Below are 22,734 nucleotides of genomic sequence, written 5' to 3'. Positions count from 1 at the left end.
CAGCTAATTAATTAGCTGAAAATTATGTTGTAATCCTTCTGTAATCTCCCTGCTTTCCGTATTATAATTTTAGAATCTGCTTAATATCTTTAGCATATATCTGAGTGTATGAATGTGCTTTTAATGTGCATTTTTATATCTAAATGTACATTCTTCATTCAAAACTAGCACGTATGGTTTGGTGACAGCTCTGTTAGGTGCTATAATAATGTGAAGAAGAGTGGTTGTGGTGTCACGTATACATTAAAATAAGCTGACTCAGAAGCTCACAGTTTCTTCGACAAACACAACTGCTGTTAGTTGTTTCTAGCTGGTCATTTTACTTTGAAGTTGGTGCTTTTAATTAATATCAATAATCTTGTTGGAAATAAACACTAAAGAAAGTAAATTTTTTTGTATGTTAATTTGTCAGGCTATCAACTTTTAGATTCAGATTTGGGACACTTCAAATGGAAACTAAGACAAAAATGTTGGTGACAAGTATCCTGAAGTTTTAGAATTTTCTAAGCCTCCTGTTCAGTTACTGGATTAGTCTCTTTCAACAGAAAATTGCAATAGTACTTTGGAATAAATATGAACTGTAGGGCTAACTGGAAGTTATAAGTTTTCAGAGTGTACTGACCCATATTTTTAATTACTTTTAATCCATCAAAACAAAAACACTCTTAAAAATGAGTATCACTAGCTTATTTATGAGAAACCACAAAACAGATATAAAGGCATAAATTATGTAAATTTTGTATTTTGCTTTATGTGAATGAAAATTGTACTTCGCAGTATTTGTTTCCTATTTAAATATTACAGAAATATGTGGAAGTATAAGTACAAAATGGGAGTTGTACTTGTTCTTTACCCAGTTTGGTAATGCATGAGGCATTTCATGAAGTCAGACTTGGTTGCTTAGTGTGGATGGGTTTTGTGATTGCACTGAGCACTGGGTAGCCATCAGTACAGAGAACAAGTCACTACAGAGGGGGCTCCTGTCCCACTAGAATTGGTGCCTAAACAGGTGAGCAACAGACTCACCTACAAAATAAAGATCCTCCTTGTCATGCATGTTTGCCTTTTTTATACAGGGTGTCTTGAGCACTGGAAGAGAAGTTGAAAGGGGAATCCAGATACAATGAACAAAATTTTAAATATTTTATTTAAGCCATAGTGCCGTTTCTGTATTCTGTGAAGTCTCTGCTTATACAGATATATGCTGCCAAAAGGCTCAGTTTACTGGGAATTTTGTTTAGGCTAAGACAAAAATGATACACCTATTATGAATTACAATTCTCAGGAAAGAAGTTGACTTCTAGTTCATAGCAGTGACTTATTAATTATGATTTGAAAAGAATTACCAAGGTTTGAAGCAACCTTGAAGATTATTTAGTCCAACCATCAACCAAGCACCACCGTAATCACCCCTAAACCCTATCCCCAAATGCCACATCCAGAAGCCCACCCACTGAAAATAGCTCAGTAATTCCTACACTGTTCTATGCCTTGTGGATAGTGTAGATTTTCTAAAGGCATAAAGTAGGATATAATAAAGACAGATTAAGCACATCATTGGCTTTTTTGTTTTTGTTGATTGGTTTTTGGGTAATTTTTAGCCTACCTTGTCATTTCACAGTTCCCATCTACTTGATACTTTAAACAGTGGGGAAAAAAAAAAAACAAACCAAGCCTGCATGCATAGCTGTTGCATATTTCACTGTCTATGTTAAATTTATAAATTATAACATTTTTTGTTTCTGTTTTGTTGATTGTTAGCTCCTGTGGTGAAGCCAAAAACATTGTAACATGGTCGATCTGGTCTTAAGGAGAATACAGAAATATACTTACTAGTCTTTGCTTGAGGAATTTACCCAAAGTTGCTTTAAACAGTAATTAATACTCACCACTTTAGAAAACATTTGAATTGAATAGCTAAAATATGCTTTTTTAGATGTTGTTGCAGGTTCTGAGGGTGATGTTTTATCCATTAAGATACTGACAAACTTATAGAGATTTATCTTACACTTTTTCATTGCAGCTGAAATTACTGGCTATGCATGATGACTATTATTTTTTACTAAAAGACTTTAAAGTGCCTGCAAAGTGCTGTTACTTCAAAAGTATTAAAGAGGAGACAAAATACCCAAATCAATGTTTACATTGTAGCAAAGAAATACTCTAAATACACAGTTTTGTTTTTATAAGCCCTAAGCATTGTTAGTTTGCTTTTTCTAGTGACTACTACTGCTAGCAGTATGCATGTATTGTTTGTTAAATACCAGTTCCACGCTCAGTCCAAGTCTATTGAAGAACTAGACCTTTTTCAGTTCAAAGAAAAGTTACTAAAGTACTGTAAAACATGAGGCAGAACTAAAATCTGTACATTTTAGTTATGTTTCTCAGTGGCTTAAAGCAAAAATCTGAGGAAGTAGCAGGGGGACAAGCACAAAATGATGCTGTTGCATACTTTTTTTTTTTCCTCTGGTAACTGAAGGTTAAATGAGTAGCAAGCAGAATGCCTTAAACAAGATTGGTATATTGATTAAAACGCTGATTTAACAGCTCACTTTCTCCCTTTGGAAGCCTGGAAAAGATAAGCCAGCTGCTGTCTAAGAGTGCTGAGTGTCCACTGAGAGTACGCTATCTATCATCACAATATGGTGATGAGAGGTGTTTTATGTTTGTGTTAATTTCCCCCACTAAATCAGTAATTATTACAATCCTGTCCCTGCTGTTTACCCTGCAGCTGTTTTTCCATTTGTCGAGAGAGCGGGTGTTCTCAGAGGACCGCACGCGCTTCTATGGTGCAGAAATTGTCTCTGCCCTGGACTATCTGCATTCTGGGAAGATTGTGTACCGTGATCTCAAGGTAAAAAAAAAGAAAGGAAAAAAGTAATCAAATTTTTGTTTTTGCAGAGACTATGGGGAACAAACACAAAGTAATTATAAAGTTGCACTAGTCAGAGTTAATGGGGAAAAAAAAAAAATCTGTGTCCAGTTTTAAGTTCTGTGTGCTCTGGAGGAAGTTGTTTGATATAGTAATCTCTAGATGGGTACATTCCCTGACTTTAATTTGATTATAAAATGAAACAGGACACTGTAGTAGCAACACTTGAAGGAGATTTAAACTTCTGATGCTCATCCTCCCACCCCCTGCCCTGTTACTGATAACTTAACTTGGATTTCAGCACAAAGCTCAAATACAATTCTCAATCCCTTGTTGTCCCCAAACAAGGGAGGTGGTGAATTGGGACAATGTGACTGCATTCTTTTTATCTCAGCAACCAGATGTTTCTGTGTGCATTGGAAACATTTAAAAGAATTCAGAATACTTCAACAGAAAAATAATTTATTTCAGCATTGATTTAAAAATTAGTTTGTCTTTTGTATCTTGGGAAAGATTCCTGTTATTGGAATGTAGTTTGTTTTAGATTTGCCAGCGTATACAGTTGCCAGGTACTCTGTTACACACTATGACCATGTTCTATGGAAAAATAACCTCTGTTTTCTACAGGAACCTTTTCTAACTTGTGTAAGAGAAACCTCTAAATTCCACGATGAGACAATTTTTTTTCTGTGTCAAGCCTTTAATTTCATGTACAGGAAATTGTGCTTTCCTGTTGTACATGCACACTAGTGGTATTCATTCATGCAATCCCTTGTACAGAAACGCAAGAGAAGGAGGCAATGGTAGGCAAGTTCTGTTCAGGGAGGCAAATAGAAAAAAAAAAATACTGGACTACCTGTTTGTAGCAAAATCTGTTATGATAATGTGAAATGCTGTGAAATCTGGGAAAAATATAGAATTGTCTGGTCAAGGAATGATAGGTGATAGTTTTTTATATAAATTCTAAATAATAAAGAAAGAGGAGTTTGACAATATTAATCTTCTCTTTTTCATGTTGTCTACTTGGCATTTTCTCTGTAACACACTTAGACTCAACAGGAAATCTATACTTTTGATTGTATTTCAGGCTTTATGCAGACTTAGAATGACAGGGCTATGATTGTTCTATGTTAGTATTTCCACGACATGCCTTATAATTAGTAAAAAATTTTCTCTTGAGAAAAGTTGTTCAGAATGTTTTCCTTGATTTCAGTTCTACCTGTATTTTAAGTACAGCTAATTGAAACCTTTTTGGAAAGTGATATTAGCCATTAGTCTGAATGCTTTCACATTTCAAAGCAAGGATCATATATTTAAAAAGCAATGCAAAGCATACAGATGTATAAATTCACAATTTAAGAAGTGTCCTTTGCAAGTAGACAAGGGGGAATTTAGCTCTGGGCTTTTTTATCAGTAGCTGCCATGTCCCAAATTCTGTCTATTATTTAAAACGTTTTGGAAGATTGGGGTATTTTAAGGATTTATGGATACAGGCTGTTTCTTGACAGTATAGAAAGTAAAAGGTGTCTTGATCAGTGGCTGTCATGTTAGACCAAAGGAAACCTCTGAAGTCGTTGACCTGAAATTTACTATTGTAAACTGTATTTAAGTATTAACTAATTATGTCATTTGTGTGGCAGTAAACACTGTTAAATGCTGTAATATAGTAGATGCTGTATTTTTTTTAATTACAAAAGAATTGCATTCTGTTGCAAGGAGTAACTTTTTTTTTTTTTTTACAAAATTGATGTAATGCATCAATCTATCCTGTTAAGAAATACTAAGAGAATATTTTTCTCCCCAACACACAGTTAGAAAATCTAATGTTGGATAAAGATGGACACATAAAAATTACAGATTTTGGACTTTGCAAAGAAGGAATCACAGACGCAGCAACTATGAAAACATTCTGTGGTACTCCAGAATACCTGGCACCGGAGGTATGATGTAGAATATTCTCTTATAATACTGTATAAAATGTTTCTTTTCAATTTAATTTTAGACTAACAGTCTGCCTGATTAATGCTCTATAGCAATTATCCAGAATGGAATGTGCTGCTATTCTTTGTGGGGATTGTATATATATTGATGCTCTGGTTCTTAGTGTTTAAAAAGACCTATAATGTGCATTTTCCTTTTTATGTTTGCTTTCCTCTGTTAAAGTTTTTATCTTCCAATAATTTCTTCAAAAATAATCTTCTATCTGTCTGTCACTTGGAACATATGATCCTGCTTAACTGAGCTGTATAACTAGCATTTATATAGCCTCAGTGGAGGTGAGAGGGAATAGGAAGGTACTGATTTTGATGGGTTTTATCTGAATTCCCCAGTTGCAGGGAGAGGGAGTTGAAAATTTAGATATTTCTGCTAAAAGCAGTTGAGTGTATCAACCTCAGAACTGGTTGAGGTGGGCACCAAAACTGGCTGTTCCTTAGTATGTGAGCAGAAATGGCATCTGAGAGGATGCTACCCCATCTTTGCCATTAGCTGGCACTCAAGAGTGCCAAACATCACACTCCTTAGAGACTGATAAAGAGATGGATATCAAGACATTGCTTTGGTTCCCCTTGTAGGAACTCTGGTTGGAGCTCTGGTTTGGCCACTTGAGAATCTGTTGTGGAAGCTCAAGTCATCCAGATGATCTCCATCATTATTAGTGCTGACAGTTCTGCCACTGGTGGCTACTGAAAAAGGGCAAGAGAAGCAGCACCAAGGTTGTGTTTTGGCCCTGCTGGGCTTCTGTCAACAGCACTGATTGTGGTGCTGAGAAATGTCACTCTGCCTCTCCTCAGGGGCTGCCAAATACAATTTCAGTACTGGTATGAAAGACAGCCTAATTTTCACTTAATGCTAAGGATTCTGTGGATGCTGAATTAGCCCTTATTTCCACTCTTGTCAGCATTCAAGATTTCTAATTGACATAGTGCACACCTCATACTGAGATAACTTTCTAGTCAACATGAACGTCTTTAAAAGGCCCTTCAGTCCTACCATTTAGTGGGAATCTATACGCAGCCTGAAAACTGTCTTTTTTTTTTTTTTGGTAGTAATTGTAGTTTTAGTTCCAAACTTGGTCTTTTGCAGCATTGTTTGAGGCATAGAGTCCTGCTCACTATTCCATCTTTTTGCAAAAAAACTAGGTTGCAGATGCTCCAACAGTAAAAGAGGGAAGTAGCTAAGACAGATGAGGTATATTTCCTTTTTGTATGACAGTCTCTGAGGTGAAGGTATCTTTGTGGATTGATACAGAATTGTTACTCAGGGCAATTTCAGAATTACTCTTGATCAGTAAATAAGCCTACCTGTTGCTGCATTTTCCTCACAGACCTTCTGTTTCTGAGATAAAAATATTCCTTCTGAACCTCTGTTGAAAAGACGCTTTCATCTCACATTGATAGAGCCTAACCTCTGGTATAGGACCTGACACTGACTGTGTAGATAATTAGAAAGTCAAGAAAAATGCCCCTGTCCATGCAGAGATCAAATGGACAATGTGCCAAAGAAAAAAAAACTGTAATGAACTTAACAGGTTAGAATCAATTTTCATCTGCGGAGGTAGAATTCTGGCCCATCCCTGATTTATCATTTGCGGAACCCATATGGAAGTTAATGTGTACCTTGTCCACACACTGAGCTGTTCAGGGTGTACAGGGCTTCTGGCTAGCTGGTCCATAGGTGCACCCCCTTTTTATTCTCCTCTCCTAGCCCTGTTACCCAACACCAGTTTTCTATGGTCTAAAGAAAATTAAAATAGCATTGACTGTGTTCATCTTGCATCACTATGTGCTGAGCATAAAATACAGTAGGGGTATGAACACATCCTCTAGGAAGAAAATAGTTGCCACTGCTAAATAGCAGGGCTTATATTTGTTAACAGTACAGATGTACATTTGTCACACTTATCGAAGAATGAGCAAGTAACTTTTTGTTTGTGAAATTTTATAGTGTTTTGAGAATAATTTGGTTGTATAATAGTGAAATTACCCTTATCGTCTGCTGTAGAACTAACACAAGCCTAATTTTTTTGTGTGTTTAAGTGTAGTGGTAATAGTTAATAATTCCCTTGGCTGTAAGAATCTGTGACATTCCCCATTTGAAAAGTATAAAATAGGTTACAATTTCTCACTTGGTAGTTTTTCAGGACAAAGAGACTATTTCTAAAAAGTCTGTTTCCAGTGTTATTCTTCAAAGCAAACTGTCACATTAGGGATCATTGTGGAGTCAGAAAATATTTGTAGATTGAATGAGAAAAAGATTAATTGTGATCCCATTTAGCTGATGCTTCTTTTGCAGTTTTGGAGTGGCAAATGAAGGATAGGACCACCTGTATTTTACAGGCAGTATCACTTGCTAAATAAAGAAATAATAAGACTGAGGAAAGGACTTGTAAATATATCTGTGAGTCTTTTAAAAGCAGTTTGGATTTTGATAGTTTTCAGTTTACTGTCAAGGATGAGACATTGTAATAAAGATACAGACTGGTACAGACTCCTTTTAATAGAACATTCAGGAAATTAAGCTACTTGGTCAGAGAAGTAAAATTTCTTTGGGGTCTGATAATTTATAAGGATGCTTCCTTGGATGAGTTAACAGTTTCTGGATCTCTATATTTCAGTTCAAGTTCCTAGGACTAAGTGCACAATCTTTGTTATATGAGAACAGTCAAATGTGGTACTAAGTTTTGGTGTCCTGGGAGAAAAAAGCTTTAAATACCATAAATTACTTTTGAAGTTTTAAATCTTTCTAATAACAGAAGAGAAGTTGTTTTGACTCTGAACAAGTCTGTAAGGGACTTCATGAATGTCATTCAAATGACTCTTAAAAGATGTAGATGATTAATGATGTGTAGGTATATTCTAATAACAGGGGAAATGGAAGGATATCATGTTTTATTGGCATAAAATACAGATTAGGTGGATGAATATGTATAAAAATGCTTCATATGTACAGATTAGATGGATGCATTCCTATAAGAACAGTTCAATTTTATTTTAAAAAGCAAACTATTGCTATATAGTTTATGCAGTTACAGTCACTCAAGGGTATGTGACAATGAACAAGAAAGGAGCACATTCGTAGCCTTTATCTCTAGACAGAAGATGAGCATGTCCTGTAACTTATTTTAAAGTAAGACCAGTGAGGATTAAGGAGATATTAAGATCAATTATACAATGCTTATTTGGCCTGTGGGTTTTTTTTTTTTTTTTTTTTTTTTTTTTTTTTTTTTTTTAAGTGATTTTTGTTCTAAAAATGGGACTGGGAGAGAGATCATGTGTAATCAATTATTTCCCTGAGTTTTACCTCAGAGGAGTGAAGGCTAGAACTCTTATCAAGAGGAAGCTGCTGTCTCTCCTCAAACTGCACGTAATTTCTTTCTTACAGCTGTTCCTCTTAGGAAGGATATGGCTTTGATATATTCTAGAACCCAGTCATCAAAGTTCAGTGACTGAATTTCAGAAAGAGAAAGCAAGCATACTTATAACAAGAAAACCCAAACTTTCCCATGCTTTCAGGAATTGAAGTGAATTTTCTAAGAGTGTTGTGCAACTATACATTTATTTTTGTTCTTTTAGCAGCTGCTTGGATTGGACAGTGATATTTGCAAAGGCAGTCTGATAATATTTTGGAGTGAGACTATGATGATCTACCACATAACTTGTCTCATACGAGTTGAAGCTAAGTGCTGTGCATGTAGGCAGAGAGGGAACTACTGAAATGCATTAAGACAAGCTAACAACGGGGATGGATGCTTCTGGTTTTTGCAGGCATCATGACAAAGCATTGTTCTTAACAGGGATTTTAATGCAGGTAGAGTTGCAATGCCAGTGTTAAAGAAGAGCTCCTTAAAGTTCTGGGAGAAACAGGAAGGCAGTTGTTTGCAAACAGCTTGATGAAAGCAGTCAACACTCTGGGTAAACTGAGGCAGGCCAGTTGAGAGAGATCAGCTAAGGTGAGCATGTTAAAACTTCAGCTCACTCTACTACAGAGAAAATTAAGTTGCCTGGGTAGTGCAGCTGAAGCCTCTTTCCCTTTCCCTTTTTTCACTTTTTCTCCCTCTTCCCCCTTTTTCCCTTTTCTTACACAGTAGAGAAAAGAATTTGAGTACACTGAAGGAGGGATAGTAAGGGAAGCTAATATGAGGGAAAGGGAACGAATGAAATTAATGTAATGGTGTCACAGGTAGAGTGATAGATCAGAAAATACAGATTAGAGATTAGAATATTTTTTTACCGGGGAAAAATGTGATTTTGGGCAAGAAAGAGTTTGGACTAAAGTAATGTGCCTTTTGAAGTTCTATGGAACTTTTTATAAATAGTAGGTATGTGCCATTATTTTCCATCTCTAGAACTAGTGGAAAAGGGAATTTGTGGAAATGGCATAAATTAAGGGAAGGCTGCTGTTAAGGTGTTGCAACATGAATATGCAGTCACAAGGTTTTAAGATAGGTGTGAACTTCTAAGACTTGGAGAAAAAGAGATGGTGGAGAAGAAACTTTATGTTGAGCTCAGTTTTCAATTGTGTTCTAGAGGGCAAGTTCTCACTCATATTTTGTTACTTCTGGTAAGCACTAATGGAAGTTTGATGGTTAGGGTTTATCTAGGGGAAGGGGCAGTTCTTGTTTATATTGTGCTTCTTTTTATTTTGTTCACTTTCTTTAATATTAACTCTTTCTTTAGAGGAAGGATAATGAGACACTCTACCAAATTGTCTGCATTGATAAAAACATACTGGTGTTCTGGTTCATATGGTTTTGTTGAAGACCTGATAGGCCTGTAGTGGTACTACTCTAAAAAGATGGACAAAAATTCTGTATGAAATTCTCATAAAGTGAGGTTAATGCATTTTTAGAGGATTGGAGGTAAGTTTTTTTTCTCCAACTTTAGTCTTGTTTTGTTCTTTTCCTGTGAAAATTGTATTGGGAAGTGCATTTGCAAGCAGAAATGCTGTGTCATAGCATTAGTGTCCTGGAAACAGACACTTCCATCATTCTGCTTTTGTGCTGTGATGGCATTTTCCAATTAGTCTTCACCTAAAACTAGAACCAGTATCTGCTGCATAGTAAAGGAATTGCATTGTATTTCCATTCATTTCTGCCCTTGGCTTCGTGTCTTTTCTTCTTCAGGTATTTTCTCTGAGATTTCTTACACCCTTGTAAATATGAGGGTCCTTTATCCTTGTCCTGTGGTAGCTTGGAGAGAAGACTCAGGCTGTGCCTGTCCAGAAGTAGGCTGCTTGCAGCATCTTATCCTGTGCCTCAGGCAACATTGTGCAGACAGACTCAGTCAAGAGGGATGTGTGAACTCGTGTGGATATATTTCTGGGTTTTGTTCCTCCCTTTCAATACAATCTTTGCAGTGCTGAGCTAATTATGTAGTCTCAGTTTTACTGTTGAGTTAGAGTACCTGATCAACTCTCCAACTGTAAAACAGTTTGAAAATCAAATGTAGCTTACATGCAAGACCCAACAAAATTAGAAGTGTTAAGTACGTTTTGGCAGTTCACTTTTATTATGCCCAGTCCTCAAATGTAGCAGCAGACAATCATCTGAATGTTAGTTATTTTTCACATGCTTATGTGATCACACAAAAAGTACATGCTAAAAAGAAGCAGATGGTGACAGATGGGGAAGGTTGAATAAGGTGGTTTTGGAAACCTAGAAAAATGCACTTCTGTAATAGTGTAAAAATAAAAATTCTTTGATCGCCAAGTTAGAATGAACAAAATAGAGTGCCCTCCCCACCATCTCCCCCCTCCTCGCACCCCCCCCCCAGGAAAAAAACTCAATCCAAAACTTTACTGATAAAAAGAAATGGAACCCATGAGTGTTCAATATATATTTAGCAAACTATGTTGTATAGTGTTGTTTTGTCCAAGGATAGAACATTAATTTTTACCAGCCAGAGACTTGGAAAGGTGGTAGTTTTACTCTTTCTTTTAAAATGATGAATTCAAATCAATTGTGTTCCATGCTCAAAGAATACTGTCGAAAAGGTCATCTTTACAATAATACATTGGCAGTGTTGCAGGTTATGATAATATTTTTCTTCTGATGTCACAAAAAGCTTTTAACCCTCTTATTGTAATGGTAAATAAATTACATGTGTAATGAGGATATCTGTAGGACCAGAACTAATTTGTAACAGGCAACAATACCTCTTTCTCATACAACCAAATGCAAAGCTTTATAAATAGAGAACGTCTAGTCAACAACAACAAAAAAATATTTTTTGTGGACCTCATCTAAGGATGTGCCTTACTATAAGGGTTCAAGGTTTGCTTATTCATTTGCATTAATTTAATGAAATCTCAACATTTGTATCTATTGAGTTATATTTAAAAAATGAAGTTTCTTTTAAAAATTTTCAATGATGAGATTTATTTTATTCAATAAAATAATAAATTATCTAACTTGATGAATATTAATTGCCAAGTCTCCTATGAACACTGATGAAATAATTAAGTTTTCTTTTTGTATTTCAAAAAGAAAAAGTAGGTGTTTGTCTTAACTTACAGTGTGAGGTGTTACTGTTTCCTGGTGAGGCTCTGCTTAAAAACCAAAAAGCCTCAAGTTCTGATAAACTGTTTTGATTTTCTTAAAAGTATAGTTAGTTTGCTCAGTACCTGAACAGTGTAGTTATGCTGTTGTGTTTTGCTTAACTGATTTTTCTTTTGGCTTCAGGATAGTTGAAATTTATTTTCTCTGTGTTTATCTAGATGCTTCATGCATAATCTGATTCTTAGCAGAGGCACAACAGAAATTATTTTACCTGTGGAAGAGTGGTTTAGTGTTGGCTTGTGCTCTTAAATAGCTGTCTGCTGTATATTTGGCAACATTTTGTTTTTGGGTGAGGACCAGTGGAGGGAGGGTGAGGAGAAATAGCATCTATGTCTGAAAATATTTTCCCTTCTGATTTAGGGGAGATTCACAATATGGAATTTTCTCTTTACACTAGAGTTCCAAGACCCAGATTATTTTTTTTTACATTGTGAGGAAATGAAAATGCAAGAAGTTGTTTTACCTTGAAGTGCTCAGAGCTCATGAAAATTCAAATTTGGTCTTTTTTTTTTTCGGTTTGGTTATCACTTATCATGTTTTAGTGTCCCACATTCTGTCATCTTACAATCCTAAGTCATCAAAAATGCTGGTGACTTGAATTTCAGCACTTTTGTCAGCTTGGTATTGCCAGTGGGCCCCTGAGATGAAAATGATGAAAGGTAGATAAGGCAGAGTATCCAGAGCAGAACATCATTTATTGGCAATAACTGTTACCAAGATCAACACCTGGGGAGCATTTAGATGAGGGTAGGAAAGCATTGCTTTGTTACACAGACAGAAGAATTGCTGCAACATCACATAAATTAGGCTTTCTCCTGGAAGCAGATAACGATGTAAAAAAGCAGATAATGATGTAAAAAGAATTTGCATTTTCATGCTACCTGAGTAATCTCACCAGTGACAAAAATCAGTTGTCCACAAAAATAATGAAACAAACTGAATACTAGAAAGGAAGTTAGCTCAACACTGCCCATAAACAAACTTGTGTATTCAAACCATAACTTTAAAGCAGAGAGCAATTTTCTAACAAAACAGTTTTTTGGTAAAAAAAAAAGTAAATATGATAATTCTTATAAAAACTGTCTCAAGAACATTGCTTGAAACTTTTAAATTTATTTTATTTTTATTTAATCAATAGAAACGTTATTTCCATCTCAGTAAAAGTCTTTAGTTTTTCTGAGAGTAATGAAGCATAAACAAAAGCTGAACAAATGCCTTTTAGCATCAGTAAATACTCAAAATAATTTCAGGAAGAAAGAGCAGCTAGAAAGATGTATCACAGTATTATCATTATTTATTACTTCTTGCATGTCTTTAATCTTATAGCAGTGTATGTTTTAGAGACTACTGCTAGTGCAGTGATAATTAACAGAGATGAGCAGGTCTGCAGATTTCCTTCTAATAGTACAGTGTGTACAGTTATGAGAGACACGTGCCATGTTTTGTAGACTAAAATGATATTTTGTTTTTATTTGCTACCCTTCTATGAAAGGGGGTCTTTTTAATGTTGTGTGGTTGTTTTCTTGGCTTTTTTTCCAGTGTTACTATTGATTTCTTACAGCCCTTGTTAGTATATGCTTTTTCATGTGGAGTAACTTAACTACATCTTTCTTCTATTTTCTTTTTATTTTAAATTTTGAATTCTACTGAAATCTGTCTCTTCTAGGAGGTTAAATGCATTAATTAGTATTGCATGCTCTTTACCCGAGGAAGCTTTGCTTAGTTCACATTTATACCAGAATATGCTGTTTCTGATACAGCACATGTGCCAGCAAACAAAAAAAAATTAGTTTGCTGTATATTTTTTAAGGGTACATAACAAAAAACTAAGTGAGATGGGCAAAATCTCAAATACAAAAATGTAATAGGGAGATAGTTTACATTAGGGCCAGAAGTAAAAAAAAGTGCAAACTAGATACAAAATGGAGAAAAACTACCTGCAAAAAATTAGAGCAGTGGAAAATCTCAGCTGTCTATTTCCCAGGGTGTCTATAACCTTGACATTTTGTCTTTTCAGCTGTGTATAATAAAACAAGTAAGCATTCATTTAAGTGTTTTTTTCAGTATTAATGCAGCAACACTTCACTTTTCATACCAAGATACTGTTATAGTAACTGAAATGTGTAATTCTTGGTGAACATACTGTTCTGCAGGATGGATTTTAATGTATCTGAGTAAAAGTCTGTGTCTATAGAGAAGTGTACATTACCTTTGTTAGACTCTAAACTTTCTCATTGTTGTAGTTACTACCACAATTGATAGAAAGTTCTAGCAAATACACTTTCTAACTTCTGTTGAAATATTTGTTAACAGAACAACAACTGTAGCAATAAAAATGTGTGAAGGGTTACCAGGAATGCTTAGGGAACATACACTCCACCTGAACTGTAAGGTTAATTGAAAACAGTTTTTCCCTCATTAAATTAACAGTACATTGGTGTATCCAAGTTCGCAGTTTCCTTTCACAACATAGGTGTGCAGACAGTTTGTTTAGATGTTTAAAATTTTTCCATCTGTTCTGTCAAAATTATTGATTGAGCAACAAGCTACTGTAGTGTCCTATCTAAAGGTCTATATCTAATGGATTAGGAGAAACCTTAATTGGTCAAAAATATAATGGCTTTTCCAGTAAGTTGCCATGATTATCTAGCACAAAGTATGAGTCCAGTATTTTGATATTGTTCTTCTAGAGATAAAACTCAATGCTGACAATGTTCTGTATAAGATGGGTGATGAATTTTATAAAGGCTTTCATGCTCAAGGTGACTGCTAAATTTGTCTGTGTTTGCAGAGTCCAGAAGTTGCAGCAACTAAACACCATTTATAGGTGTGTGGGAAGTATAGCTCTAGATTGTGTTAATTTCTTCTGTACAACCAAAAATCTTCCAGATGCTGCTCATCAGGGATGTTGTATTTCAAGAAAATGCAATAAAGACAGGATTAAGGGATTCTTTACACTGAGCTCAGTTTGTCTGAGGTAGTCACACCTCGTTCAGTGTTCTGTTATTTAGTAAAGTATAGGAGAATTCTAGTTTCCACCTAGGTCAAGTAGAAGTACATGACTGACTTACAATGGTCACAGACTTGACCTGTTAACTGCTGGCTCACCTCCTAAAAAAATATTTTCACAGAAATTTGTAAAAGCATTGCATGCGCATCAACCTCTCTTTGGCATTCAGTTGCTGCTCCCATATCTCTGCCCCAAGCCCTTGTAAATAGGAGTTTGCAGATATGTCTCTAGCTGTTGTCTCCAAAAAACCTTTCACCTCTTAGCTACTGAAGCAATAAAGATAATAAAATATATATTTTCACTGGTTTTCACCATAAAATTAAATGTACATCAAATTCTGTGGACTGTATGTTAGGCTCTTAAAGGAGTGAAATGTGTAAAGCAAGGGACCTGGAGATGTATTGACTAATAAACCTAAAGATTAAAGTCTACAGCCATTGGTGAAATAAAGGAAAAAGCAATTTCTGTGTATTTTGTTTTCTGGGAAAGAGAAAACTTCCAGTGGTAGTAACAATCTTTTTTTCAAGTACAAGACAGTGGGCTTCCCAGCATTGGGGAATAGATAAGATAAATAAGATAGTGCTTTTTTTGGTCAATAAATGTAAATACAAGTATTTTTCTTCATTGATCTGTAATTACTTGCCAAAAAAAAGAATTACTATGTGTTTGGGAAAAACATTATTTAATTACTGCAATCTTAGCAGTCCTGCAGAGTGCTTGTGTTGTCTTAATCATTATAATGGCAAAGGTTGGTCTGTGAACTGAATTGTTTATTTTGTATGTAGGGCTTTACAGACTGCTCTGTGTACAAAGCACTATCCCATTTTATACTTGGTCACTGCTAGTAATACTGTCCAGAAACTCCAAGGTGTGCAGAGACAGTGGAATCACTACAGAATACTTTGTTTTCACTTGGTTACTACTATCTCAGTAAATTAAAAAAAAAAAATGTATTGTGGCATTTTTGAGCACAAAACAAATGAAAATTTTAATAGCTGAATAAATTTTAAAAGTGAATAAATAGCTCTGCCTGAGCTGAAGCTCTAATGTTGTCCAAAGCCTCTGAAAGATCCATAAAAGCACTGAAGTACGTGCAAATGCCTGGCAGCGATGCCTGTCTAATGTTTCTTGCTTGTTAGAAAGTATGTGTGTGTTACTTAACCTTTTGCATATTTCTATAAGAAGAGAAAATACAAACTTCACTGGCACCTTTGCAGCTGTTTATAAAAGCACCTGTATAAACCCAGGCTGTGTCCTTGCACTGCAGGCATAGGTGTGAGTTAGAGGAGCTACAATGCCTGTAAAAACTGTAGTGGTTTCAGTGCAGGAATGAGTTTATGCCCTCTTTGGAACCCTGTTGTACTGCTGGAGTGCTTTAGAGAAATGCAAGTTGGGAAGAGAAGCAGGGCCTTAATTGTCACCCTAAAGTGAACACAGCTGTTACAGCTGTCTGTGTGTGCAGAAAAAACTGGCAGAGCCAGTGTAACTTCTGTGTCAGTGCAACTTTGGGATAGAGATTGGCAAGCATTTCTTTCTGCAGCAATGCCACACCTGATGCTGCCCACGTTCTCACTTGTGCTAGTGCAACTCTCCACATGGCAATTGAGTGGCTTAGGTCAGAAAACTTGATTCAGGTGAAAAATAATCTAGGGTGAAACTTTTTCCCCATTTTGTTTCTGATGTCTGATGTAGTGTGTTGCATAGTTTTGACAAGGTAAGGGAAGCTGTGGTGAGAGAACAGAAACAAGAGCCTGGATTAGGCTGGCACTGTCTCTGAAAGAAGCAGTTGTTGAACTACAGCCCTGAAAACAAGTGGAGTAAGATTTCCCCAAGTTGCAAAAATGATGGCAATTATTTGAGTTTTATTTCCCATGATCTGTGGTATCATCCAGACTGAACTGCAGCCAGTCCACCTGCTTTACTCAGTGATGGGAAGTCACTTGGGTACAGTGATTGTGTTAGGGGTGGATGACTATAAATGTTACCCACACACTTATGTCACATTGTGCTGGAGCTCTTCTCCTAAGACCTCACCTAGATCTTGGCTTGGATTTTGGCACTGCTTGTACATAAGAGGACAAAGGAAGGGAAATAGTAAATCTGAATAATTTGACTATTTAAACATATTTTGTGGAAGAAAACATATAAGTCCATCTTCACTGTGTGGAAACCTGCCTGATTTGAGTATGTAATCAATGTAGGTGCTCTTTTGTGCACATGAGTTCTGTGTGATCCTTATGTTGTACTGCCAGGAAACATCAATTGCTTTACTGCAGGTACAGAGTGGTTGACCTTGTGCCCTCTACAATGGTTTTGGTGGGCCTGCTGCCTGTCCTGCTGTGTGACCATGAAGGGATTGGGTTGTTGATACAAGGCATATGAGGGTCCTTATAGCAAGGGACAAGCATTGGCTAGTGGTAGAGGCAGCTCTTAAGGGCAGCATACAGAGTCCAGGATCAAACTTGCCACGGTGTCTGTGCCTGGCCAGGTGCTTAGACTGGTACCCCACATATACAAGGATATGCCACAGCTACTGGAGAGACAGCAGCATCACTCTTCAAAACCAGAGGAGACTTGTCTAAAAGCAGGTGTCTACTTCATGGTGGGCAAAAGCTTGACTTATTTGTCGGCACAAAGACTGCAGCTACATTTCATGTTCATTTTAGCACTGAGTTGAAGCTTTCTTGACCTATGTTTAATGTAATTAAAGCCAAATCCCTCAAATCCAAGGCCTGTTTGGAAAGGATTCTGTAATGCTAGGGCAGTGTGTACAGACATATTCTCATGCCTGCCCTAACTGCATAGATTTGCTTGTAGGAGCTGCTGGACTCCAGCACTTCACTTCCATTGATTTGACACAGTCTGCAAAACCTGGAGAGTCTAAATACCACAAAGATTTGAAATGACTTAAAGGAAATAATAGTGTATCTTCACTGTGAATGCATTATGTACAATTTCATTGCATTTATATTAAAATAAGTTGATGTATTTTGTTTTATTTAGCCTATTTTCAGGCTGTTTTCCTTTTGCCTAAATGAAACCATTTTGATGCTCTTGCTTGTCTGGCTGGCTGTAAACCAGGTATTTAAACAAAAATAAAGAGTTGCCAGTTTTGCCAGCTGGGGATGAGAACCCGGCTGGTGATATGTGGGTTTGGGAGGCAGTTAATCCAGCTTTTATGCTTTTTTATGATTTTATGTAAAAAGAGGTTAAAAATCACATTTGGCTCTTTCTTTGTACCACTGCTTTGTTGCTGTTGTGGGAATGCAGCAAAAGGTTGTTCATACTTTTTATTATTATTAGGTAAAGTCCTGCATAAATTACGTAAAGCTGTGAGTACAATTTGCTCTAGCTATTGGCCATGTGATTTGCCTTGTTCAGAGAATGGTGTTTTTTATTTTCCTGTTGCCTTCTTTTATAAGCCACACATGGAAACCACACCTCAGCTTACTCATGAAAAGAATCTACCACTGTCTCACAATTTTATGTATTTTGCTAGCTTCAAAAGAAATGATTAACTGTACAGATGAGAAAAACAGTAACAGTGCTAATAGCTAGAGCGGAAAAATATATAATGTTTTTATTCTGTGGCAGAAGAAGCAATGATTTAAAGACAAGAGTCACAGATTTCATATACCCTTTTTCGGCAAATAGCTTGCAATATGCTCCAACTCATAAAACATTTAATTAATTTTAAAATGCAAGAGTTATTTTAGTTAGTTTTGTCATATGTACTTATTCAGATAATTTGTTGTATTTTACACTTTCCAAAATTTCACTCTTTATTTGGAAATATCAATGATGTAATAAGTCTGTTTGTTTTGGCACAGTTGTAAATCATATGTGTTAATGTGTTAATATTTATGCTTTTTAATCTTATATACACAAGAAGGATTTTTAATATACTTATTTTCATCATGTTTCTGCTACTAATCCTTAAGGACAGTGAAAAGTAGCAGTATGAATGCATTAATTACTGTGGGATTTCCTAGTTTGCCATACTGGATCAGACTGCATGTTGCTTCTGCTAACAGCACATCCCAGATACTTGAAAGCAGGCTTGGGTTTACTGGGGGAGCAAGAGGAGAGGCAGAGAAATGAGCTCAACACCCCTCTAGTACCAGTTTTAGACAATTGGAAGATAATCTACTTATGGATAAAGTTATTTCTGATCTTGTAGAGGTTGCTTTATTCATTAAAGACTGAAAGATTTACTTTCACAACCAGATATCTAAATGACTGTTCAAACTTACAGTTTGAATCTGGAGTAGCTCTTTGTGATGGTAATTGCATGTGTCTGTGTGTTGTAAACAGTATTTTGATTTCTGGATTAGTTTGTTTTTAGTTTGTTCTTTTTTTAAAAAAAATCAGTCATAGGGTGTTGCCTTTCAGAATTAGCCTTCTGTGATACAGTAACAATTCTCTATTATAAATGTATTTCTACTTGTATTAGTCACATTTCCTTGATTTTTCTGTTTAACAGTTTTCTAATGTTTTTTGATTCCCGTTTTAAAGTTTTTTGATAACTCCTCTGCAGCAAATATTGGCTATTTGACATACACAGTTGTTTTAAGATTTCCTGACTTCTATTTCAACTTTTTTGTATGAATGGGCATGATCTACTAGAAATTAATAGAAATTAGAATTATATATTCAGTAACCTTCAATTTCCTTATTTATTATGATTTTTATGGATGAATGCTGCTGTTATGTTGTCTTCATGTCTGCAATTTAATATGAAGGTGTATTAAGGTCAAGACACACTGCTTAAATTTCTTATTCCAGTTCTCTGGCACTGCTGGGAGAAGGGCAGTGGAATGTTGTTTTTAGGTACAAAACACTGGTGACATTATGTTAACAAATTGTATAAACTTGACCAGTTTCTGTGTTTATATGATATCCTATAAGCATAATTTTGTAGTAAACATAGTATTGTATAAACACTGCCATATTTTTTTGCATTGGCACAGTTCACCTGTTAGGACTATTTAATGGAATGTAATGAAACTGGCAGGAGAAAGGCATTGAGGACTTCTGATGTTAACAAAGATTATAAAGAAAGGAAATTTCTCTTACTAAGATTAAACTGGTTCTAAATTGGAGACTTTAGACAGGTAGGGTAAAAGAGAGGGAAGTGACTGAGCAAACAGATGCTTCACACTTCTGACTGAGTCATTAGTGCTCATGTAGTACCTGTTAGTGTCTCTTTCTAAAGCTGTGGATGATATTAATGGCCTGGTAGAGGACATAGGAAAGGGTAAAAAGAAGTCATGATTGTTTGGAGCAGGTCATTGTCAATTTTTAATTTGGTTTTACCAATGCACTGCCTGCTAAGGCTGGAATTTCAGTGAGCTCAGGTGTGTGAGTCAGTGCTGCAGTTTTGAGTAAGGTTCTGAGAGTCCTTTTAGCATACTGTGAAAATAAAGTCTCAGAAACACATTCATATAGAGATGCATCAAACAGACTGACATGATGGTGTACAAAATAGTTTATGTCTTAAAGATGCTTTTGATTTCTGTCTCAGGTGTTAGAAGATAATGACTATGGCCGTGCAGTGGACTGGTGGGGATTAGGAGTGGTCATGTATGAGATGATGTGTGGAAGATTACCCTTCTACAACCAAGATCATGAGAAACTATTTGAACTGATATTAATGGAGGACATTAAATTTCCTCGAACTCTATCTGCAGATGCAAAATCGTTACTATCAGGCCTACTGATAAAGGATCCAAATAAGCGGTAAGTGAAATCAATTTGCTATACAGGCATAATAAATACTCTAATTGTGCTGGGTAATGTAAAAATAGGACTATGGTGCCTGGCCTTCCTGGCTGAAGGAGCTGTTAATCACAGCCCTGCAGTCTCAGATTTCCATTTTTTCAGTCCAGCAGCAATTTGCAACATGAATTTCACCAGCAAAAGGAAGAAAAGCTTGTGGAAGACAAACTTTTTAAATCATTCACAGCAAACACAGGGATCTCTTCAGGTTAAGAACAAATATTAAGAACAAAGGGAAAGATCTCAATTGGTTTTCCCAGTGTAACTTAATCCTGAGTTCACTGCAGTGAATCATGGGGAATGTAGCACTTATTTCTGGTGATGGTAATGGCAGGAGAGGTACATAGGCAGCCACAGCTACATTTATTAGGGCGCATAAATAAATCACATATTAGACCATTAAACTAATAATTTGTTAAAGAATACAACTGGAATTAAATTTAAAGGGAGCAGTTTGAAAGCAAGCTGCTGTCTGTGCTCTTTTGTGGTGGGCTTTTCCCTCTGGGATTGTTGCCCAGGAGAGCCATTTTCCAGTGCCTGGACCAGCAGTGTCCAGTCTTCCATGGCTCTAAAATCTCTGACTTTGTAAATCAGTGGGATTCATCTGTAGGTACCTTTCCCCCCTGCAATATCTTTGTCATTCTTGTGAGTCTCTTGGCATGTTTTTGGGGCAGCAGATTTTGTCTGCCTCTCTTCTCTAGTCCTCCTTCAGCCGCTGCTTGTTCTCAAGAAGTTTTGAGTAGTGGGCATTGCCTGCAGGCACTCAGGACAGGACTGGTTGTGTTTCTCCAAGGGATTTGCCTGAATGCAGCCAAGTGCAGCTGGCAGGATAGAGCAAATGGTCAGCTTGTCTGCTCCAGCTCAACTTACTGTATGCAGGAAAAGCAAACTGTGACCAGGCAGACAAATACAGAGTAGAGTAAAACTATGTTTCTGTAGCAAGTCCTAATGCTTTTAACCTCCAAATAATCTGACCCATCAAATATATTAACCTTTAGAATTGGAAAGATGCTTCTTTGTAATTAATCTTCCCAGACAGTAGTTTATTGCAGACTTATATTTAGAAGCTTATTTATATTCAAGTTCTTGTGCTAGCTAATGCTAAATAGGGGAGGAACACAGAGATTAACACAACTCGGCCTTTTTGTGAGCAGCTAGAAGATATTGAGAGAAGTCTGGAGACTGAAGGCTAACTGCCATGTTTTGCCAAGATGTAGAGAATTTTACAATGAGTAGTTGAGAAACAAGGAGGAATACAGCTTGAAAATTAGAATAACTTGACACTCAGTTATCGCAAGACTGACGTAGTAGTCAAGAATATTTTTGAAATTTGGCAGCAGGGTAATATCAAAACAGACTTTTTTCTTGGTTGTGTAAATTATTCCTCCATACAATAAATGCTTTAGAAAGGAAATTTATCTTAAATGCTTTCCTTTAGAATTTGCCTTTATATCTTTAGCAGATCTTTTTAATGAAACACACACTGTTTTTGTCACTCTTCTTGTTAAAATTTAGCATGTATGGTCTGCTTATTTAGTTAAGAGTAGCTTTTTTCCTGCTGCTTCTGTTGGGTAATCTCAGGGAGAAGTTAGATGAGAGCTGAGCAGTCCTGAAAGTCAATGTGCTGTTGAGAAGGACAGAGGTTCCCATCCCTGGATGTGGAGTTATTTCTCAACCAACAACAGCAGCTCAAGGGATCCCACTCGTCTTGTCAAGTCGAAGTGGACTTGCTAATGCAATAAAAAATGGCCAGTTCTTTCTTCTATTCTCATGTCAGGATTAGTTTTTGTCCAGGTTGGGGAGCTGATTCTGCTCACAGTCATCAAGTGGAAATGATGCTGTAGATAGAAGTGAGAGAAGAGAGGTATGGGCAGGACACTCCTCTTTTGGCAGCAGTGACCACTTCTGTGAGCTCAAACCACCTTGGGCAAGTTCACCCAAAGTAGGTGAAATCCACTTCCTAGGATGATTTACCAGGCAGAGTCTCTCTTTGGCAAGCTATGGGCCACAGTGAGCAGTGTGGTTATTTACAATGGCCTTTAAATAACCTTCTCAGCAGGCCTACAATTTATTAATTTATACTAATTGACTCAGATTGCAACTATTTTATGGTAATTGGTTAATTGTTACAGCACCCAGATGCAACAGCAGTGAACACTGTATAAAAATGATGCACATGTCATTACTGATTCAGTGCCTGGCACATCTTTGGCAAAATTTTGTATCAGCATTATTGGGTTGGTTTGGGTTTTAATAGTGCCAGGACATTAGTTGGGCTTTCAAGCAAACTAAAGTTAAGTATGTTTTTAAAATTAATTAATTACTAAAAAGCTCATCATGGACAGTGACGAACACTGTAGTTGGAATAATCAAAAAGAACAGACCATGGCATGGGTACTCCCACGAATTCTCTTGAGATTGCCAGAATTCTTATTAAATTTTCATATTAATTGGGCGAGAATTGTTCCCAGATAGTCAAAAAGAAATAGTCACTTTTCCAACCATAACAATAACTTG

General features: G+C 36.3%; 1 protein-coding gene across 5 annotated transcripts in view; it reads left to right on the top strand.

The window, feature by feature from the left end:
• AKT3 (AKT serine/threonine kinase 3) overlaps positions 1-22,734 on the top strand; it is a 146,366-nt gene that overhangs the window by 109,886 nt on the left and 13,746 nt on the right. For all 5 annotated transcript variants that reach the window (XM_021550421.2, XM_021550420.3, XM_021550423.3 and 2 more), the window contains 3 exons: positions 2,732-2,854; positions 4,684-4,812; positions 19,964-20,178. In XM_021550421.2, coding sequence (XP_021406096.1) covers positions 2,732-2,854; positions 4,684-4,812; positions 19,964-20,178 — 467 coding nt within the window. The remainder of the gene's footprint in view (positions 1-2,731; positions 2,855-4,683; positions 4,813-19,963; positions 20,179-22,734) is intronic.

This window comes from Lonchura striata, chromosome 3, assembly GCF_046129695.1.
Source record: "Lonchura striata isolate bLonStr1 chromosome 3, bLonStr1.mat, whole genome shotgun sequence".
NCBI classification, from domain to species: domain Eukaryota; kingdom Metazoa; phylum Chordata; class Aves; order Passeriformes; family Estrildidae; genus Lonchura; species Lonchura striata.
Note: the sequence above shows the minus strand (reverse complement) of the source record. Positions and strands in the feature narration are given on the sequence as shown.